This window comes from Lethenteron reissneri, chromosome 67 (assembly GCF_015708825.2).
Source record: "Lethenteron reissneri isolate LAM-NWPU_2019-01 chromosome 67, ASM1570882v1, whole genome shotgun sequence".
Lineage (NCBI taxonomy): Eukaryota > Metazoa > Chordata > Hyperoartia > Petromyzontiformes > Petromyzontidae > Lethenteron > Lethenteron reissneri.
In genome coordinates this window covers 4593768-4616511 of record NC_083845.1, presented here as the reverse complement: position 1 = coordinate 4616511, position 22744 = coordinate 4593768, and the positions used below count along the sequence as shown (strand labels likewise).

Here is a 22744-nt window from a genome sequence, read left to right as displayed (position 1 = left end):
CCCCCGCTCTCCCCCGCTCTCCCCGCTCTCCGCTCTCCCCTCGCTCTCCCCCCCGCTCTCCCCTCGCTCTCCCCCCGCTCTCCCCCCCGCTCTCCCCTCGCTCTCCCCTCGTTCTCCCCCCGCCTCCTCCCCCCCGCCTCTCCCTCGCTCTCCCCTCGCTCTCCCCCGCTCTCCCCCCGCTCTCCCCTCGCTCTCCACCTCGCTCTTCCCCCGCTCTCCCCTCTCGCTCTCCCCCGCCTCTCCCCTCGCTCTCCCCTCGCTCTCCCCCGTCGCTCTTCCCCCGCTCTCCCCCCGCTCTCCCCCGCTCTCCCCTCGCTCTCCCCCCGCTCTCCCCCCGCTCTCCCCCCGCTCTACCCCCGCTCTCCCCCCGCTCTCCCCTCGTTCTTCCCCCCGCTCTCCCCCCCGCTCTCCCCCGCTCTCCCCTCGTTCTCCCCCTCGCTCTCCCCTCGCTCTCCCCTCTGCCCTCTCTCTCCGCGTCCCGACAGGAATCCAATTCAATTCGCTTCCGTGTCTGATGGATGGAGCGGCCCAGTGATGGGCGTGCCCCACGTCCCCCACCACCCTCCCCCCAACCTCACCTGCCCCCCCCCCTCCTCCTCGTGCGTATAGCGAGGTTTGGCGCTCCGCGTGACGGAACGCGCGGCGCGACCGCACGCGACGCCCCGCGATTAACTCGCCCGCCAACGCCGGGCCCGAGTCGCCCCCGCCCCGGGGGTCGGCGTCGTGGGGGGGCTGTGGGTGGCGCGTGGGGGGGGGGGCATCGCTTGCGGCGAGTTTCGTCGGGATCGAACCAGCGAGCCCGCGACCTCCTGCGCGCGGGCGAGGCCGTTAGCGTCTCGGCACCGCCCGCGCGACGCTGGCGCCGGATCTCGGTGAATATGTCGGCGTCGCCCGACCGCCCCCGCGTCGAGCCAACTGGCCCGGCTGCCCCGGGTTGCGGCCTGGGTGGCAGCGCCGCGTAACGGTGCCGCCGTGAAGAGTTCACAATGCCCAGTCGCCCAGTGAGCGATGCCGTGGGGCGTCTCCGTGAATGAGCATCCCGCCAGCATATTGGGAGTTACATCAGATGCACAGATTGCAGGTAGAAGTTCCTCCTCCTTCCAAGTTGAGGACTTGGTTGATACCAGACTGTTTCGTCGAAACCACCACCACACTGCAGGTCACAACAACTCGTTGACTCGCACACACGCTCGCACACTCGCTCGCTCACTCGCACACTCGCTCACACACTCGCTCGCTCACTCACTCGCACACTCGCTCACTTGCTCACTCACACACTCGCTCGCACACTCGCTCACTCACTCGCACACTCGCTCGCACACTCGCACACTCGCTCGCACATTCACTCCGCACACTCCACTCACACACGCACCACATTCAGTCACGCTATCACTCACACACCCAACCACTTACACACTCACCCCAAATATCCACGACTCACCACACTGCAGGCCCCCTCACTCCTCTCTCTGATTCTTCCCATCACCATCACCACCACCATCATCGCCTTTCCCCAACTCTGTTGACCATAACCTCGCTCAATTCATAGACGCCCGTTTGCACTCTTACCTGTCACAACTTCGACACTGGTGCCGTTCGTCGCAGGCCGCTTGGCGTTTGTGTCTTTGGGCCCCACGCCCCTCCCCCTCGGCGGCCGTGTTCACAACAGCGAAGAGTCTGTGAGCGTCTCCCCCCCCACCACTGCGTCGCACGCAGCACGCCGCTCCGTTTTCTCCTCCGAAGTTTCCGCCGGGTTCTTTCACCTACGATCGCGAACGGGGATCCTGTCCAGGCGCCCCGGTCGAGCAGCTGCCTCGACCCCGGGTGGTTGGGGGGGGGGGGGGAGGGTGGACAGGGGCGGCCGGAGCATCGTCGACGATGACGCTGCGACGGTGGGCGGCGTCGCGAGCGGCGAGGACGAGGAGGTGACGACGACGTTGCTTGTTGTGCGCCTGCCAGGGTCGCGCATCATCACCACGTCGTCGTGGCGCGACGGAGCGAGGCTGTGCGGGCCCTGCTGGGACCCGCGACCCACGACCCCAGCCGCGCGGAGAAGGAGCCCCCCACGGACGGTACGTACGTGTGTGTGTGTGTGTGTACGTGTGTGTGTGTGTACGTGTGTGTGTGTGTAGCGGTAGTGTAGCAGTTAGCGCGCTGCGCTATGAACCCGGCAACCCGGGTTCGATTTCTGCTCACGGCCAACACCAGTGACGATTATCTGAACCGGTCCCGGGCCTCCCCTAGGTCGACTCAGCCTCAAATGAGTACCTGGTGCGGTGTGTAAACATCACCACTTGGGAGACAAAGGCGATCGGGCGTGGTGCTGGCCACCCACCCCCTCGTGTACCGTTCTGGCCTTCATAGGTGCTCGCTAACAGCACTTGCCCCTACAGTCTGTTAAGGCTATACGGGGGATCTTTGGTGTGTGTATAGAGCAGAGACAAAGATCCCCCATATAGCCTTCAACAGATTGTTGGGGCAAATGCTGTTAGCGAGCAGCACCTATGAAGGCCGGCACGGCAAACGCGCACACATTCACAAACGCGGTGAGGGACGCACGCCAAAGGCCCGTCCCAGAGAAGCCCTCTCTAGGCCCAGTCGTCCCAGAAAGTCTCGGCCTTCGCCTGCCTCCTTCTCGTTACCGCAGGGCGTCCCGGCCGGGACGTCCAGCTACCACGGGGGACGGCCCTCGCCGCTGCGGGGAGCCGGAGGGGCCCGGAGATCGGCCAGTCGCGACGGGGAGCTGGGAAAGTGGCGACGCGGGTGGGAGGGAGACGTCGCAGAGGAGCCGCTCACAGTCAGCGACCTGCGAGTCGACGAGGGTGAGCCTGAACTACACCGCTTACCTGCTCGCTCGCTCGCTCAAGCACACGCTCGCTCGCTCGCCCACTCACTCCGTCGCACGCTCGCTCGCTCAAGCACCGCTCGCTCAATCGCCCACTCACTCCGTCGCACGCTCGCTCGCTCAAGCACACGCTCGCTCGATCGCCACTCTCTCCGTTCGCACGATGGCTCACCCGCGTCCACCGCTCTCTCTCGCCCTCTCTCTCTCGCTTCTCCCGACGGCGCGTAGAAGCCAGCGTGCCCCCGTCCTCGCGCCCGGCGCCCCCTCGATCGGTGCCCGAGGTCAGGGGTCGGGCGCGGGCCGACGACGGAGAGGAGGAGGCCGCAGTGCAGCACGGGACCTCCCCGAAGAGGAAGGCCGAGGGAGGCGAGGGCCACGGGGAAGGGGGCAGCGGCGAGCGTCGTCCGCCCGGCAAGAGGGGCCGTCCCGGCGTCTCGGCGTCATCGGTACCGATCCCCCCATCCCCGTCCCCCCCGATGAGATTCTAACGAGCTGGCGCTTGCTGCCGTGGCAGCGCAGGCGGCGCGGACAGGAACCGCCTTCGTGACGGGGAACCGCTCGAGCGTAGCCGGAGGAACGTTCTCTCCTCTCCCGTCGGCGTGGTCACCAGACCTGCGCGGCCGACATTCGTAAACCGGGCCTTTGCAAACGACTCAGAATCAAAGCGACGACAGCAATCGCCGTCGCGGTGTTTGCTTCGAGGTCAAAAACGTCAAGAGTCGGGGTTCGAAGCCACGATCTCTTGCGTGCCGGGCGAGGTGGTTGACATCTCGCAACCGCGGCGAGATCGTTCTCGGCCACGGCTCTGTTGCGACTGCGCAACGCCGAGCACGCAGATTGTCATTGGCAGCTCGCACGGTTGGCTACGTACGGCGCGAAAGAAGTTCAACACGCACACACGCACGCGCGCGTACTCTACATTAATCGCACGTTTATCGCGCAGCGCTCTAGGAGCAGAGACGCCCACGTACCGGGACCTTGGGGTTTGGCGCCGCCGGCATCGGCGGCACCGGCGGCACCGGCGCCCGCAGCGACGCGGACGTCGCTGCGGCCGACGTCACGGCAGCAGCAGCAACAGCGCCAGCAGCAGCAGCAGCAGAGCGCGGCGCCGGCGCAGCGGGAGAAGCGGCGTCACTATGACGCGGAGGAGGTGCGGTGCTACATGGCGCGGCGCGGCGCCGAGCAGCGGCGGGCGGCGGCGCGCGACCGAGCCGCCCGCCGCGCCGCCTCTGAGCTGAGGAGCCGGCGCCTGCGGGAGCTCTACGTGGCCCAGCGCCAGGCGGCGGTCGCCAGCACCACCGCCACCACCACCGCCGCCGCCACCACCACCGCCGCCAGTAGCGGTGGTGGTGGTGGCGGCAACAAGAAGAGCGACGGCAATGGCGGTCGGAGGGCACCTGGTGGCAAGGTGAGGTGCACGGGCGAGAGGGAGGTTTACTGTGTGTGTGCTGTGTGTACGCTGTGTTTAGTGTGTACGCTGTGTTTAGTGTGTGTGTGCTGTGTGTACGCTGTGTGTGTACGCTGTGTGTGTACACCGTGTGTGCTGTGTGTACACTGTGTGTGTACAGTGTGTGTGTACACTGTGTGTGTACTGTGCGTGTGTACACTGTGTATATACTGTGCGTGTGTACACTGTGTGTACACTGTGTGTGTGTGTACACTGTGTGTGTGTACATTGTGTGTGTGTACACTGTGTGTGTGTGCTGTGTGTACACTGTGTGTGTGTGCTGTGTGTACGCTGTGTGTGTGTGTACACTGTGTGTGTGTACACTGTGTGTAAACTGTGTGTGTGTACACTGTGTACACTGTGTGTGTGTGTACACTGTGTGTAAACTGTATGTGTGTACGCTGTGTGTGTGTGTGTACGCTGTGTGTGTGTGTACACTGTGTGTGTGTGTACACTGTGTGTGTGTGTACACTGTGTGTACGCTGTGTGTGTGTGTACACTGTGTGTAAACTGTGTGTGTGTACGCTGTGTGTGTGTGTGTACGCTGTGTGTGTGTGTACACTGTGTGTGTACATACTGTGTGTGTGTGTACACTGTGTGTGTGTACGCCGTGTGTGTGTGTACACTGTGTGTACACTGTGTGTGTGTGTACACTGTGTGTGTGTGTACGCTGTGTGTGTGTGTACACTGTGTGTACGCTGTGTGTGTGTGTACACTGTGTGTACACTGTGTGTGTGTGTACGCTGTGTGTGTGTGTACACTATGTGTGTACACTGTGTGTGTACACTGTGTGTGTGTGTACACTGTGTGTACACTGTGTGTGTGTACGCTGTGTGTACACTGTGTGTGTGTACGCTGTGTGTACACTGTGTGTAAACTGTGTGTGTGTGTGTACGCTGTGTGTGTGTACGCTGTGTGTGTGTGTACACTGTGTGTGTACATACTGTGTGTACACTGTGTGTGTACATACTGTGTGTACACTGTGTGTGTGTGTACACTGTGTGTACACTGTGTGTGTGTACACTGTGTGTGTGTGTGTACGCTGTGTGTGTGTGTGTACGCTGTGTGTGTGTGTACACTGTGTGTGTACATACTGTGTGTGTGTACGCTGTGTGTGTACACTGTGTGTGTGTACATACTGTGTGTGTGTGTACACTGTGTGTGTACATACTGTGTGTGTGTGTACACTGTGTGTGTACACTGTGTATACACTGTGTGTGTACGCCGTGTGTGAGCAGGACAAAGTGGACCTGGCGAGCACCTTCACGGCGGCGCCCCTCGACCACGCGGCACGCGACGACTTCCTGGTGACGGCACTTCCTGTTTCCCTGTCCAGAAATTCCCATCACAGAGCTCCGTCACAGAGCTTCGTGACGACGCTCCATCACAGCGCTCCGTCACAGAGCTCCGTCACAGCGCTCCGTCACGGCGCTCCGTCACGACGCTCCGTCACAGAGCTCCGTCACAGGGCTCCGTCACGACGCTCCATCACAGCGCTCCGTCACAGAGCTCCGTCACAGCGCTCCGTGACGGCGCTCCGTGACGGCGCTCCGTCACGGCGCTCCGTCACGACGCTCCGTCACAGAGCTCCGTCACAGGGCTCCGTCACGACGCTCCATCACAGCGCTCCGTCACAGAGCTCCGTCACAGCGCTCCGTCACGGCGCTCCGTGACGGCGCTCCGTGACGGCGCTCCATCACAGCGCTCCGTCACAGAGCTCCGTCACAGCGCTCCGTGACGGCGCTCCATCACAGCGCTCCGTCACAGAGCTCCGTCACAGGGCTCCGTCACGGCGCTCCGTCACGACGCTCCGTCACAGAGCTCCGTCACAGGGCTCCGTCACGACGCTCCATCACAGCGCTCCGTCACAGAGCTCCGTCACAGCGCTCCGTCACGGCGCTCCGTGACGGCGCTCCGTGACGGCGCTCCATCACAGCGCTCCGTCACAGAGCTCCGTCACAGGGCTCCGTCACGGTGCTCCGTCACGACGCTCCGTCACAGAGCTCCGTCACAGGGCTCCGTCACGACGCTCCATCACAGCGCTCCGTCACAGAGCTCCGTCACAGCGCTCCGTCACGGCGCTCCGTGACGGCGCTCCGTGACGGCGCTCCATCACAGAGCTCCGTCACAGGGCTCCGTCACGGCGCTCCGTCACGACGCTCCGTCACGGAGCTCCGTCACAGGGCTCCGTCACGACGCTCCATCACGGCGCTCCGTCACGGCGCTCCGTCACGGCGCTCCGTCACGGCGCTCCATCACGGCGCTCCGTCACAGAGCTCCGTCACGGAGCTCCGTCACGGCGCTCCGTCACGACGCTCCGCCACAGAGCTCCGTCACAGGGCTCCGTCACGGCGCTCCGTCACAGCGCACCGAGGTAGTTAGCGTCTCGTCACCGAGATGTTAACTACCTCGCCTGGTATACAGGAGGTCGTGGGTTCGACCCCGACGATGCCTGTATATTTGGAGTTTCCGTGTTCTCTCTCCCTATGGTCGCGTGGATTCTTTTTTTACTCTGGATCCTCCGGTTTTTCCCTCCATTTCAGAATCGACGCGCGTCCACCGAGTATTTTTCTGCCGCTGCGAAATTGCCCGCGACGACGAGAAGCCGCCACCCTTCGTCGAGCTGTCATGTGCGATGGGCAGGTGGTCGCGTCTGAAAAATAGCTACACAGCTAAGCGGGGGGGGGGGGGGGGGGGACCCTTACCTTACCATTTTTGTTTGACCCCAGGTAAGGCTCCGCTGAGCTGCTACCTAGTTTTTTTTCAGAAGCGACTTGGCTGTCACAAGTGATAGCCGCTCAACGAAGTGGCTTACCATCTTTCGATTTAAAGCTTTCGTGACTGCAGGCATTCATCTTCTTGGTTCTTTCGGTAAAGTCACGTAGAAGGGAAATAATAAAATAATAAAAATTAAACATCATAAAATTTAAATTCTCACGACGTTTCGGCCACAACGCAAGTAGCAGTCCTCAGGTGAAGAACAGAGCTGTCAGAAAGACAGCGTCCCATGAACACCGCCAAGCTTGGCAGCGTATGTTTCAGCTGGGTCGGGGGGAGGAAAGCGCCTTGACAAAGAAGTTTACATATCAACACCGGAATTAAGCATATTGATGGAAAATGCAGATATGGGATTAGTCACTCCTTGTGGAATGTGTAGGTGGTGGTGGTGGGGGGGGTCTCAAATTCATATTATTCTCGTGTATTACGTAGGATTAGTGGTGATTAAGGCGAGGAAGTAGGATTAGCAGTAATAAAGGGAGGGAAATTTTTATCGTAAGGAGCTGCATCAGCCAAACCAGCCCGTATCCAAGCTCGTGCATTGTGTGGGCAACAAGAATAGTTCTCGTATCTCCCGGAGCGGCAGTTTGAAACGATGGGGAAAGGACTTGATTGGTCGTGCGATGAAAACGAACTTGCGAGCGAATCGCCGATCGCTTAGATATCGGCCGATCAAAAACAGCGGGCACGACTGCCGCACCCAACCAATGGGATTGGTCGATCCACGGATCGCCTGCCAACGTATTGACGCGGCGGCAATCAACCCCCGCTGATGAATCGATGCTCTCGGCATGGGTGTCGGATCGACTGTGGGCAGAATCGACGCGATCGACACCTCGACTCGGGTTCCACAAGGCCGTATGATGGGCAGACACAAGCCACCACGGGCAATGGCCACGCACACTTTATTCCATCTCTGGGCTGGTGGCTGATGGGTAATTTTGTCGGGTGTCCGACTGTGTTGCGTTGCAGCGCCGTGGTGAGAACCACCGAGATGTTCAGTACCTCGCCTGGTGAGAACCACAGCGCTGTGAGAACCACTGGTCTACATGGGAAGTGCTCTCTGTCCTTTGACTACCAGACCGGCGCAGCCACTGATGCTGCTGCCACTGCTGCTACCGCTGCTGATGCTGTCACTGCTGCTGTTGTTACTGCTGCCGCTGCTTTCGTTGCTACTTCCACTGCTGTTGCTGCTGCTGCTGCTGCCACTGCTGCTACCACTGCTGATGCTGTCACTGCTGCTGTTGTTACTGCTGCCGCTGCTGTCGTTGCTACTTCCACCGCTGTTGCTGCTGCTGCTGCTGTTGCTGCCACTACAGCTGCTGCTGCTCCTGCCCGTGCTCTGTGCTTCAGTGTCTTGCCGCGTTGCTGTTCGCAGAGGCGGCTGCTGCCCGAGATCTCGGAGGAGAGGCCGAGAAGGAAGCAGCAGGACGGGGACTCGCGTCCTCCCGTGACCTCCAGCAGCCCGGAGGACGACGATGAGGAGGATGATGAGGAGGATGATGAGGAGGAGGATGAGGAACAGGGGGAGGGGGACTCTGCTGGCGACGCCACGAGCCCACCAGCCGGGTGAGTGCACAAGAGCTCGGCACGCGGCCGCCACTCAACACACGCACGCGGCGACAAACGGCCGCCGTTCGCCGATTGTGCCAGGCTAGGTGCACCTCGAGGCCGTGTGAAGGGTCAAAGGATTACGGCTGGCAAGTGGGTCATGGGACAGACCCAGGTGCCATGGGTTGGCTGACCAGGTGGTGCAGATGCACAACTGGTGGTTCCCACTATGCCAACTCGCCATGTTTTATCTGCCCCGGCGCTCCGCTCGTTGTTGTGAGCGTCGCTCCTCCGCCCTCCGCTGTTGTTGGTGGGCGACTGCCTCCTAACTGCCCAGCCGTGCCGTCCGTCACGAACATACTCGGCGAGTCCACTCAGGTCCACATGCTCCTGTACCGCATCAGCCCATCTCTTGTCTAGCCTGTGCCACGCCCGTTTATGGATGTATGTTTGTTTAACGACTCCGACACATTGGTTGTTGAAAAGGTGTGAGAAGCCAGTGGCAGATTAAGCTAGTGCAGGGCCTGTAGCATATGTTATAAAGGAGCCCTAGTAAAGTAATTGTATTTTTTCATTTGCTACACAGCCAGATAATATGACAAATCGCTAAGCTTAAACACCCAGTCGCTCATAAAAATTGAAGGCGGTATAGTAGTATAGTAATAGAGCAAATGTGGAATCGCTGAACCGGAGTTGATAGCTTGAAAGCATTTCATGCGGGGCCCTTGAAAGTGCGGGGCCCGTAGCTACTACACATGTAGCTACTACACATGTAGCTACTACACATGTAGCTACTACACATGTAGCTACTACACATGTAGCTACTACACATGTAGCTACTTGTGCTACTACGATAATCCAGCACTGCCTGCAGCGTGCGTTCACGTCAACTTTCTTCCTTCATCGGAAGGAAGAGTGCTCCAGACGGCACGCAGAAGCGCATCTGAAAGTGCGCGATGCGGTGATCAGCCAGCCAAAAGCTGCGACGAGGATGACCGGAGTTTGCGTGAGACAATGTTAGTGCAAGTGCTGTTACAGACACACGCACACCGCACACCGATACACCAAAAGACACAGAAACACACACACGCACACACATACAAACACGGTGAGTGACGCACGAAACTGCCCGTCCTGGAGAATCCTCCTCTAGGCCCAGCCGCCCCACGAAGCCTCGGTCTTCGCGTTCCAGACGGCCGCAGAAGCGCATCCCGACAGCGCCGCGCGAGCGTTTAGCCCCCTCTCCCCACGCGGTCACACGCGGCGGCGCGCCCACGGTGACCAACCGCGTGCGGGGCGCGTGCCCACCAGGTCCGGCGGAGACCGGCTGGCGCTGGCGGGGACGCCGGGGAAGGAGTCTGGAGCCCCGGGCACCGGCGCGGCGACGGCGGCGGAAACGGCGGCGGCGGCGTCCCCGGCGATCATCGGCGGGCAGCTGGCGCGGATCGCCGCCATTCGCGGTGAGGCCCCCGGCTCGCCGGCGGTGTTAGCCACGCAAGAGGACCACGTGGGCGGCACGACGGAGATTGGGTAGCTGGATGTGTGTGCAGTGCGTTGAAGTCCTCTCGCACCGTACGTAGCCAACCGCACTAATCGCCGGTGCGGTGTTGAGTCTATCAGCAGTGTTGAGTCAATGGACAGTGTTGAGTCTATGGGCAGTGTTGAGTCTATGGGTAGTGTTGAGTCTATGGGTAGTGTTGAGTCTATGGTGCAGTGTTGAGTCTATGGGCAGTGTTGAGTCTATGGGCAGTGTTGAGTCTATGGGCAGTGTTGAGTCTATGGGCAGTGTTGAGTCTATGGGCAGTGTTGAGTCTATGGGCAGTGTTGAGTCTATGGGCAGTGTTGAGTCTATGGTTAGTGTTAGTCTTTGGGTAGTGCTGAGTCTATGGGCAGTGTTGAGTCTATGGGCAGTGTTGAGTCAATGGACAGTGTTGAGTCTATGGGCAGTGTTGAGTCTATGGGCAGTGTTGAGTCTATGGGCAGTGTTGAGTCTATGGGCAGTGTTGAGTCTATGGGCAGTGTTGAGTCTATGGGCAGTGTTGAGTCTATGGGCAGTGTTGAGTCTATGGTTAGTGTTAGTCTTTGGGTAGTGCTGAGTCTATGGGCAGTGTTGAGTCTATGGGCAGTGTTGAGTCAATGGACAGTGTTGAGTCTATGGGCAGTGTTGAGTCTATGGGCAGTGTTTAGTCTATGGTGCAGTGTTGAGTCTATGGGCAGTGTTGAGTCTATGGGCAGTGTTGAGTCTATGGGTAGTGTTGAGTCTATGGGCAGTGTTGAGTCTATGGGTAGTGTTGAGTCTATGGGTAGTGTTGAGTCTATGGTTAGTGTTGAGTCTTTGGGCAGCGCTGAGTCTATGGGCAGTGTTGAGTCTGTGGGTAGTATTAGTCTATGGGCAGTGTTGAGTCTATGGGCAGTGTTGAGTCTATGGGTAGTGTTGAGTCTATGGGTAGTGTTGAGTCTATGGGTAGTGTTGAGTCTATGGGTAGTGTTGAGTCTATGGGTAGTGTTGAGTCTATGGGTAGTGTTGAGTCTATGGGTAGTGTTGAGTCTATGGGCAGTGTTGAGTCTATGGGTAGTGTTGAGTCTATGGGTAGTGTTGAGTCTATGGGTAGTGTTGAGTCTATGGGTAGTGTTGAGTCTATGGGTAGTGTTGAGTCTATGGGCAGTGTTGAGTCTATGGGTAGTGTTGAGTCTGTGGGTAGTGTTAGTCTATGGGCAGTGTTAGTCTATGGGCAGTGTTAGTCTGTGGGCAGTGTTAGTCTGTGGGCAGTGTTGAGTCTGTGGGTAGTGTTGAGTCTGTGGGCAGTGTTAGTCTATGGGCAGTGTTAGTCTATGGGCAGTGTTAGTCTATGGGCAGTGTTAGTCTATGGGCAGTGTTGAGTCTATGGGCAGTGTTAGTCTATGGGCAGTGTTAGTCTATGGGTAGTGTTAGTCTATGGGCAGTGTTGAGTCTATGGGCAGTGTTAGTCTATGGGCAGTGTTAGTCTATGGGCAGTGTTGAGTCTATGGGCAGTGTTGAGTCTATAGTTAGTGTTAGTCTATGGGTAGTGTTTAGTCTATGGGCAGTGTTAGTCTATGGGCATTGTTGAGTCTATAATTAGTGTTAGTCTATGGGCAGTATGTGTGTACAATATGTTGAACTTCCCTCGCTCCGTACGTAGCCAACCGAGGGGTGAATCAACAGGCAATAATAGCCTGTTGCAGGCTAATCTAAACTATAAACTGACATTTTACCAAGCAAGGCCCCATCAGCTATGAATCTCTTTTTCATAAGTGACCTGGTTATCACGAATGACAGCTCGACTTATCTGGCTTATCACCGCGCGCAAATGTATTGCGGACGAATACTCTGCGTCGATTCTAAACGCGGAGGGGGGGTAAAAAGTCTACACAGGAGCGACCTTTGTCTCGCGCGTGCGACCTCGCCGCCCGTAGCCGCCGCCGCGTCGCTGTCGCTGCGCGTGGAGGAGGAGACGCGCCGCCTCGCCGGAGTCGGCCTCCTGTCGCCCGCCGCCGCGGCCGCCCTCGCCCGCTCCGTCCCCGCCGAGCCGGAGGGCCCCGGCCGCGGCCTGGGCCTGGAGGACCTGCGCACGGACTTCACGGACGGCGCACGGGGGGGGGGGCCCGCGTCGCCCGCGTCGCCCGGCGACCGTTTCGGCGCCCGCGTGCGGGAGATGCTGGGGGCCGGCGGCGAGCGCCGCCGAGAGGGCGAGGCGGCGCCGGCGTTTTGGACGGGCGGCTTCCCGCCGGACGGGCACGCGGTGTTCGTGGGGGACCTGCCGGGGTCCGCGGTTGGCCCCGCCGGGACCTCGGCCGCCGCGCCGCCGTCGAGCTACGAGGAACGCGTGGCGGCCATCGTGCGCCGCCTCGCCGACCGCTCGCTGGGGCCCGCCCCGCTACGGCACGCGGCCTCCTGGTCCGCCGCATCGCAGCGGCCCGGCCCGTCGCACCCCGCCGACGGCGGTGACAGCGGCGGCGGCGACGGCGGCGGAGCGCGCGACCACGGCGGGGAGCGGTCGTCGATTCTGAGCGACAGCCCGGGCTCGCTGAGCGAGGGGCCCCTGCTGAGCGAGGGGGAGCTGTCCGACGACGACGACGACGAGCGGCCGCAGTGGCCGACGACCCGGCCCAGGTCGCCGTCCCCGCCGGACCGGCGGGAGCGGCTCGACGGATCCGGAGCCGCCCCACGGCCGCCCCGGCCGCCCCCGTCGCTGGCGTCGCGGCTCGCCGAGGTCGACTTCTGCGCGATGCCCCGGGCGGAGGCGGCGGCGCCGGCCTGGGAGGAGCTGGCGAGGGGCAGTCCCAACAGCGCCATCGCCATCTACGTGCGGCGGCACGGGGCGCCGGCAGGCCTGGGCCCGTCGGCCGGCGCGGCGCCGGTCGTGGAGACCGGTAAGGAAGGGGGGTGGCGGGGGGGGGGGCCCGTGGCAGGAAGGGGGCGTCGGCGCCATTGGGGATACAAAGACGGCCGGGTGTGGTGCTGGCCATACCACCCTCGTGTGCCGTGCCTGCCTGATTAGGTGCTGCTCGCTAAGGGCTTGGCGAGGCCTTGATCCAGCAGTTGATCGATCGATGATGACAGTGATGATGTATGTGTGTTGAACTTGTTTCACACCGTACGTAGCCAAGCGTGCTAATCGGAGGTGCGGGGATAGAACAACAAACTGAACACAAAAAGCAGTTCTAAAGAAATGAGTTTTCGACGTAGATGACTCAAAAAGAGGCTTCCTAACATCGCATTCCAGACGGCCGCAGAGGCGCATCTAAAAGCGCTCGATGCGGAGACCGTCTTTGTTTGACGGCCAGCCAAAATCCGCTGCTTGCGAGGATGAGCGGAGTTCGCGTGACGATGGTTTACGCTTTCTTGACGAGATCGGGTCCGAGGGTGTTGCGGTCCGTTTGTGGCGAGCACTTCGTGCGCGGAATGGGCGCGTGTTCGTTCGGCAACCGGACGCCGGATGCGGGCGGGTTTACCGGGGCTCACGGTCGTGCGATGGGAGGCAGTGCCGTGTGGCCACTGCGAGTCACCGGCCCTGTGGAATTGCCTACGGCTGTGGCCCGCCCCACCTGCAATATTCAGGACGCGGCGGTGGCCGCGACGACGTGGATATCGCAGACGTGGAGAAGGCGGAGGAGCAGGAGGAACAGGAGGAGCAGGAGGAGGAGAGTCGCGGAGCGGAGTCGCCCGGGCAGCGCTCCGTGGACACGTACGACGAGGACAGCTTCGCCTCCTCCTCCGGCACGGCGTGCACGAGCTTCGGGGCGGCACCGGCGGTGACGGCGCCGCCGTCGGCCCCTCGGTGAGCCGGCAAGGCGGGTGGCGGTGGTGACCTTTTGTCGCGCGGACGACGAGGCCCCGAGACCCCGCGCGCACGGTGTGGGGGAAAGGGGTTTGGCCTCGCTGCGTCGCTCACGAAACGGTGGAGGGGTGGGGAACGGGGTGTTTGGTCAGAGAGAGGAGGAGAGGGAAGGGAGGCGGTGAGAGAATGTATGGTCGTGTTCTGCTAGAAGGCGGTGGTTGGTAGTGGTTGCGTTCCTGAAGAACACTGCTTAGTGGATAAAATCGCGTTCTAATGAATAACGTATATAACGTAGGGGGTAAGGCGCAGTCCGCGGTGATGCGTGAGATGCGGAGTATGCAGGCCGCGGGTAGCATCTAGAAGCATCCAGCAGCATCCCAGTGCTGCTGACGACGCCCCGCCGAGGCGGCCGTATCACGACCGCTTATTACCCCCCGTTGGCTCGGTCGCGTCGCATCCAGTTCACACCGTGAAAAAAACTATGCGCCGTGGGCGAAGGGCCCGCACGACAGAAACGGAGCGCTGCGCCGAGTTGACCTGTCGTCATTGTGGAACCTGTGGGGGGCAGTGGCTACCCCTCGTGCCTGTCGGGTACCCGTACCCAGCCGGGTACGGGTACCCATTCCCTACCCGAAATGAGTGACAAACGGTGACTCACCAGTGACTCACGGCCTACCCGTACCCGTACCCGGCCGCACCAGGGTCGCAAACGGCTACCCGTACCCGTACCCGGCCGGGTACGGGTACGGGTATCGGGTACCCGGTTGCGACCTCTGGCGAGGATGGGGACCTCTCTGAAGTGCGCGTTCTCATTCACGCGTGTCTAAACATTCACTGAATAGAAACTTGCATAGTAATTGGTTTTCACCCTTTCAACTGGTACAAAACTGACACCTTTATACAAGGGATCATGTTAGCAATAACCACAACACAAGCTGTCAAAATGCAAACAAAAAGAAACAACTCTGATGATGATAATGATATGCACTGTCCTTGAAGTTGATTGGTCCACACCCGAGACAGCTTTTCTTAGAGCCTAGTCTCCATTGGTGTTGGACCAGATGACGCCAAAAGGCGTACATCTCAAAGACAGCGCACTATCAGAGTATTGAGAGCTCGGGGTAAGCATTTACACTATGAGACCTCCTTTACCAGTAGGCAAAATATAGTAGTAGGTTTTTACCCTTTCAACTGGTACAAAAACTGACTTACATATTTGTTTATTTTACCAGCTAAGGACCCACTGAGTGAAATAGATCGGTTTGAGAAGCGACCTGGCTATCACGAATGATAGCTGAGCGAAGTGGCTCATCATAATCGTGTGGAAATTTATAGCGGCAGCCACATGCTCTGAACGCGTGACGTTGATTTTAAACGTGGAGAGATAAAAAACCGGAGGACCCGGAGACAAATCCACACGACTCCGGGTAAGAGAGAGAGAGACGCAAACTCCAAATATACAGCAGTAGGCGTCAGGGTCGAGATCGAACCCACGACCTCCTGCGTACCAGGCGAGGTAGTTAACATCTCCTAGCCACCGTGATGATGATGAGAGAGAGACACGCAAACTCTAAATATACAGCAGCAGGCGTCAGGGTCGGGATCGAACCCACGACCTCCTGCACACCAGGCGAGGTAGTTAACATCTCCCAGCCACCGTGATGATGATGATGAGAGAGACACGCAAACTCCAAATATACAGCAGCAGGTGTCAGGGTCGGGATCGAACCCACGACCTCCTGCGTACCAGGCGAGGTAGTTAACATCTCCCAGCCACCGTGGCGCCTATATAAATAGGACCGCAGAGCTTGGACGAATTTTGGCACCGGTTCTGGCTCTGCGCCGTGACCCTGACCCTCGCCCTGCCAGGTCTCCGGACGGTGCCGATCGGCAAGGAATCGGCAGCGGCACAGGGGAGCGGCCGGTGCCCCCCGCGGAGGGACCCCCCCCGCCGGCGAACTCCGCCGGCGAGAAGGACGACGACGCGGGCGGCCTGGCGTCGCCCCCTGAGCCTGCGCTCCCCTCGCCAGTCCGGGGCCCGGCAGGGCGGGTCTCTCCTCGCGCGTGGACGGACGGGGTCGGAGGTCGCCGACGGAAGACTTCAACGATTTCGCCCGACCTGGAGGAGGAAGGGGCGGAGGAGGTTGCGAGCGGCATGCGGGACGGGCTTCCGGTCCTCTCCGCCCCCTCCCCACCGCGCGAGGAAAGGGGGCGGCTCGGGTGGGAGGGCGGCGGTGGGCAGCAGCAGCAGGAGCCGTGGGGCCCGGCACGGAGCTCCCCCTGGGGGCTGTCGCAGCGGCTGGCGGCCGAGCTGCAGCTGCTGCAGGCGGTGGAGGAGTCGGCGCATCAGCTGGGGGCGGTGGAGCGCGCCCGCGGGGTCGCGCTGGCGCAGCAGGAGACCGTGTCCCTGGCGCAGGTCCTCAAGGTGTGACCCCCGACCCCTGACCCCTGCGTCGCACGCGACGGTTGCGTGCGAGTCGCGGTTTTGTGTCGTGGTTAAGGGGTCCGGCGACTTTAGCACAGCGCAGACCACAATCCCCGACGTTTTCTCGCCCCGGGTCTATAGGGGCACCAATGTGACGAGATGCGAACTCTTTGTGGTTCTTTCGGTAAAGTCACGGAGAAAGAAAATCGATTGAATGATAATTCCTGCAGTCACGAAAGCTTCAAGTCAAGATGTTAACTACCTCGCCCGGTATGCAGGAGGTCTTGGGTTGTTGCCGGCAGGTCGATTGCACGCCGACGCGGAGTCGTGCGCGCGCATCGGGATCGGTTATCCTCCAAAAACACGACGCACCGAACGCTTGAGTCGAATCGCGACCGCACCTCGACAACTTCGTAGAATCCACTTTGGAATTCCCTCCTCCCCCCCCCCTTCTCCCCATCGTCATCGTCTCTTTTCCCCAAGCCCTTGTACTAATAACGGTCACCCATTTACGACTTTGATGGTGCTGTTTGTTGCTGACCGTTTGGCGTTTTAAGTCCGGAGTTAACGCTGCACCGACCGCACTATTGGCCGGTTCCCCCCATGCCCCCCCACCCCGTACCCCCCCCCCGTACCCCCCCCCCCCCGTACCCCCCATGCCCCCCTTCCCAGGTACGGCAGCAGCAGCACGAGCAGGAGCTGGCGCTCCTGAGGCTGCGGGCCGAGCGCGAGGCGATGGAGGCGCAGAGGCAGCTAGAGGAGACACGGGCCCAGCACGTGCTGGTACGCCGGCGGTGACGGTGGCGATGACGGTGACGGTGGCGGTGACGGTGACGGTGGCGCTAGCGGTGCCGATAGTCGCACCGACAATCGCGCCAGTGGTGGCACCGTGCGTGTCGGTGCCCGCTATCAGCACTTGCCCCAACAGCCTGTTAAGGCTACACGGGGCATCTTTGTCTTTGTGTGTAGATGCTCGCTAACAGCACTTGCCCCAACAGCCTGTTAAGGCTACACGGGGGCATCTTTTTCTTTGTGTGTAGATGCTCGCTAACAGCACTTGCCTCAACAACCTGTTGAGGCTACACGGGGGCATCTTTGTCTTTGTGTGTAGGTGCTCGCTAACAGCACTTGCCCCAACAACCTGTTAAGGCTACACGGGGGCATCTTTGTCTTTGTGTGTAGGTGCTCGCTAACAGCACTTGCCCCAACAGCCTGTTGAGGCTACACGGGGGCATCTTTGTCTTTTGTGTGTAGGTGCTCGCTAACAGCACTTGCTCCAACAGTCTGTTAAGGCTACACGGGGCGTCTTTGTCTTTGTGCGGTGAGTGCAGCAGGTGGCGGAGTTGGCGAGGTCCTTTCCCCCGAGGGCCGCGCCGCCAACAGCGACACGCGGCTCCCCGGACGGCCCCAGGAGGGGGCAGCAGCGTGGGGGGTGAGCGGGGTGGGGGGTTAGCGGGGGGGGGGTGAGCGGGGGGGGGGGGTTAGCGGGGGGGGGGGGGGGGCAGGAGGTGGGGGGGGGGCAGGGGGGTGGGCTCTGACCCGTGTCACGAAGCCCCCCGTTTTGCACGAAGCTTTCACCACATTTGTTCGCCACGAGTTTATGTGGTCAACGCAGAAATGAATTCTTGCAACAGGTTTCTGTGTTGGTGTTTTGACATGTTTACACCTCCTGTTTTATTGCCAGAAAGGGTATCAAACCTTCGATTTAAAGCTTTCGTGACTGCAGGGATTCATCTTCTTGGTTCTTTCGGTAAAGTCACGTAGAATGGAAATAATAAAATAGTAAAAATAAAACATCATTAAATAATTCTCACGACGTTTCGGCCACAACGCAAGCAGCCGTCCTCAGGTGAAGAACAGGTCTGTCGAGACGACAGAGTCTGAATGGATTCATCCATTCAGACTCTGTCGCTGCTTGCGTTGTGGCCGAAACGTTTTGAGAATTATTTTATTATTACCGAAAGAACCAAGAAGAGGTATCAAACCTATTACTATATTTTGACGCTGGCAAGGAAGGTCCCATGATCAGTCGTATCCGTTTGAGGGTTCCATTCAGCTTCATCGGTGACTGCTTTGGGGTTTCTTTACGTCAGGGGGTGAAATAATTTGTCAGTTCCAGCCATCACATTAGGGGCGAGTTAATGAAATGTTTGAGCAAATATAACGGGCTAATTTTAAAGTTGATCATTTTGTATGGCCCGCGAATGATGTTATTAATATTCTTGGGTTTTTTTGGTAACGTCACGTAGGTAAAAAATTAAAATTAATAAAAGTTAAATAAAATAAAATTTTATTTTTTATTTAACTTTTATTAATTTTAATTTTTTACCCACGTGACTTTACCGAAAAACCCCAAGAATATGAATCCTTGCGGTCACGAAAGCTTAAAATCTAGATGTTATCAATATCCAAATGGCCCTTGGCAGACAAAAGCTTCCCCACCCCTGCCCCACGTCAAGCCGGGCGAGGCCGTTGCGAGACGACGCACGGGGCGGCCTTAGCGGCCACAACGGCCAATCGGAAAGTCGCGTCCGTCGCTCGATCGCGGGAGCAAGGCGTTTGACGCCGCGTCCGTTCCCAGGGCCGACGATGCCTCGAGCTCCGCCGACACGGCCGCCCCCCGCGGCCGCTCCCCCGCCTCCGAGCGATCGCGATCCCGGCGCGCCGACCAATCGGAGAGCTCCGTGGAGGAGGACGCGACGACGGCGGCCAACGAGGAGGAGGAGGAGGAGGGGGGTCGGCGCAGCGCGAGCGTGGCCGAGGATCTCCCCGACGGCAAGAGCTCGGAGAAGTCACCGGCGGCGTCTTCCAGAGGTGGCGACCTCCTCGACGGAGCCGGGCGCGCGACCGCCGCGTGACGTGAACACCACGTGATGTGACGTGAACACCGCGTGACATTAACGCCGCGCCGCGTGGCGTTAACACGGCGCAAGGTGACGCCGGGAGGCGCTGGTGCCGACCGCCCGCGCCTCCCGGCAAGACGAGGCCTGGGCTCGATTCCTGGCATTTGGAATCGGCATCGCGCGTTTTTAGAGAGTTTGGCCGCTTGTGCATTTCCACGCGATGGTTCTGTGAGCTCTCGTTTGTGGTGGCCAGGTCGCTTCTGTTATTATAGCTGAGTGGCGCCTTACCTGGTAAAATAAGAAATCTATATTTTATAATAATAGAATAATAGAGTTTTTTCCCCTTTTTTCTGGCAACAAAACTGAAACCTTTTTACGAGAATTCATGTCACTGCATTAACCACAATACCTGCAGTCAAATACAAACAAAAAAACACGATGATAATATATTGGCATTGTCCTTGAAACTGATTGGTCCACACCAAGGGATGGCTTTCTTTTGAGCCTCGATCCAATTGGTGCTCTAAAAAGGTTTCAGTTTTGTTGCCAGAAAAAGGGGAAAACCCCTATTATTTTATTGTGGTACTGGCAAAGGAGGTCTAATGATGTAGATGCTCACCCCGAGCCCTCGTTACTTTGATAGCGGCATTTTCTTTGAGCTGTGGACACCTTTTGGCGTCCTCTGGTCGAGCACCAATTGCGTCGAAGCTCAAAAGAAAGCCGTCCCTTGGTGTGGACCAATCAGTTTCAAGGACAATGCATTATATATTATCATAGTGTGTGTTTTGTTTGCATTTGACTGCAAGTATTATGGTTGATGCAGACATGAATCCTTGTAAAAAGGTTTCGGTTTTGTTGCCAGAGAAAAGGGGAAAACCCTATTATTATATTTTGGTACTGGCAAAGGAGGTCCAATGATGTAAATCTACATTTTAGTTCTATAGTTTATCGGCAAAATCGCCCCCCCACCTCCCCTCCTCCTCTGAAAGTTAATGAAGAGCACCGGTTTAGGATCCTTTGCCGAACGTTTGGAAGAGGAGCGACGGGACGAAGGGAAGAAACAAGTAAACCCGTAAAAACGAAGTTTTTCACTATAAATCCTTTATATGCGTGGCATCGGGGCGGCTAGAGTCCTCTCGTCCTCTGGCTTGAGATGGCTGCCACCTATGGGTCAGATGATTGTCTGGCAGCATTAAACAATTGGTAATTAAATATTTAAAAAAAATTCCCTAAAAAGTGTAAAATTTTGGGAAAATTTTTTTTCACGAAAATGCATTGTCACGCACAACGAGTCTGTGTGCAAAATGTCAGCTCGATTGGATCACGGGAAGTGGGTTAAAAAACGACCGAAAGATTTGCACGGTCCTAAGCAAGCAAGTGAACTTAATATAAAGGATTTAAAAATAACCTCGTGGACAATGTCGGCCGCGAAAGTCCCACGCGTCGAACGGGGAGCGCTCCTTGCGACCACCGCTCCCTCCGACGCGCCCTGACGCCCGTGTCGCCGTTTCCCGCTCAGCGCGTTCGGAGAGCAGCGCCGCCTCCGGCCTGCCCAGCGAGTCGTGGACTGACGACGAGGTGGAGGAGGAGGTGGAAGAGGAGGTGGAGGAGGAGGTGGAGGAGGTGGCACAGCTGGGGCGGCACGGCACGAGGGGCACGTCCCGCGCGGCGGGGAGGGAGCACGGCGCCACCGCCACGTCCGACGAGGGCACGGAGGCCGTGGGGTCGGGGCCCTCCAAGGTGGACGGCGCCTGTCTCTCTGTCTGTGTCCGTCTGTGTGTCTCTCTCTCTCTCTGTGTCTCTGTGTATGTGTCTGTGTCTCTCTGTGTGCCTCTCTCTCTGTGTCTCTATGTGTCTCTCTCTCTCTGTGTCTCTGTTTCTCTGTGTCTCTGTGTCTCTGTTTCTCTGTGTCTTTGTGTCTCTGTTTCTCTGTGTCTCTGTGTATGTGTCTGTTTCTCTCTGTGTGTCTGTCTCTGTCTGTCTCTCTATCTGTGTCCGTCTTTGTCTGTCTGTATCTGTCTGTCTCTCTGTGTTTCTCTGTGTCTCTGTGTCTCTGTGTCTCTGTTTCTCTGTGTCTTTGTGTCTCTGTTTCTCTGTGTCTTTGTGTCTCTGTTTCTCTGTGTCTTTGTGTCTCTGTTTCTCTGTGTATGCATCTGTCTCTCTCTGTGTGTCTGTCTCTGTCTGTCTCTCTTTCTGTGTCCGTCTGTGTCTGTCTTTGTATGTGTGTGTCTCTCACTCTGTCTGTCTTTGTCTGTCTCTCTCTCTCTGTGTCTTTGTGTCTCTGTTTCTCTGTGTCTCTGTGTCTCTGTTTCTCTGTTTATGTGTCTGTTTCTCTCTGTGTGTCTGTCTCTGTCTGTCTCTTTGTCTGTGTCCGTCTTTGTGTCTCTCTCTCTCTCTCTGTGTATCTGTGTCTCTGTGTATGTGTCTGTTTCTCTCTGTGTGTCTCTCTCTCTGTGTCTTTGTGTCTCTATTTCTCTGTGTCTCTGTGTATGTGTCTGTTTCTCTCTGTGTGTCTGTCTCTGTCTGTCTCTCTGTCTGTGTCTGTCTGTGTCTGTCTGTATCTGTCTGTCTCTCCGTGTCTTTGTGTCTCTGTCTCTCTGTGTCTCTGTGTCTCTGTGTATGTGTCTGTTTCTCTCTGTGTGTCTGTCTCTGTCTCTCTGTCTGTGTCTGTCTTTGTCTGTGTGTGTCTCTCTGTCTGTGTGTGTGTCTCTGTCTCTCTGTCTGTTTCTCTGTGTCTCTGTGTCTCTGTTTCTCTGTGTCTCTGTTTCTCTGTGTCTCTCTGTATGTGTCTGTTTCTCTCGGTGTGTCTGTCTCTGTCTGTCTCTCTGTCTGTGTCCGTCTGTGTCCGTCTTTGTATGTGTGTGTCTCTCTCTGCGTCTGTCTTTGTCTGTGTGTGTGTCTGTGTCTCTCTCTCTCTGTGTCTCTGTGTCTCTGTTTCTCTGTGTCTCTGTGTATGTGTCTGTCTCTCACTGTGTCTGTCTGTCTGCCTGTTTCTCTGTGTCTCTGTTTCTCTGTGTCTCTGTGTATGTGTCTGTTTCTCTCTGTGTGTCTGTCTCTGTCTGTCTCTCTGTCTGTGTCCGTCTGTGTCCGTCTTTGTATGTGTGTGTCTCTCGCTCTGTGTCTGTCTTTGTCTGTGTGTCTCTCTCTCTGTGTCTCTGTTTCTCTGTGTCTCTGTTTCTCTGTCTCTCACTGTGTCTGTCTCTGTCTGCCTGTCTCTGTCTGTATCTGTCTCTCTGTCTGTGTCCGTCTGTGTCTGTCTGTATCTGTCTGTCTGTGTCTCTGTGTGTCTGTGTTTGTCTCTCTGTGTTTGTTTCTCTGTGTCTGTCTCTCTGTGTCTGTCTCTCTGTGTCTCTTTCTGTGTGTCTCTGTGTCTGTCTATCTCTCTCTCTGTCTGACTCTCTCTGTCTGTCTCTCTCTGTATCAGCCTTTGTCTGTCTGTCTCTCTCTCTCTGTGTCTCTCTTTGTGTCTGTATGTGTCTCACTGCTGTCTCCCTTGACTCTACCGTTTTATTCTGTCTCCTTCTCTCGGTTCTCGCTGTGCCTGCTCCGTGTCTC

At 58.1% G+C, this 22744-nt stretch overlaps 1 protein-coding gene across 1 annotated transcript; it reads left to right on the top strand.

Annotated features, from left to right (window-relative positions):
• Window positions 1-2766: 2766 nt before the first annotated feature.
• LOC133360075 (centrosome-associated protein 350-like) lies at window positions 2767-20760 on the top strand. The gene is given in 14 exon segments (XM_061578667.1): window positions 2767-2822; window positions 3074-3291; window positions 3789-4253; window positions 5531-5599; window positions 8449-8639; window positions 9933-10081; window positions 12057-13013; window positions 13702-13921; window positions 15791-16346; window positions 17019-17129; window positions 17678-17778; window positions 18928-19076; window positions 19079-19160; window positions 20709-20760. Coding segments are annotated over 12 exon segments (2883 nt in total). The 5' UTR covers window positions 2767-2822; window positions 3074-3291; window positions 3789-4007.
• The last annotated feature ends 1984 nt before the right edge of the window (window positions 20761-22744 follow it).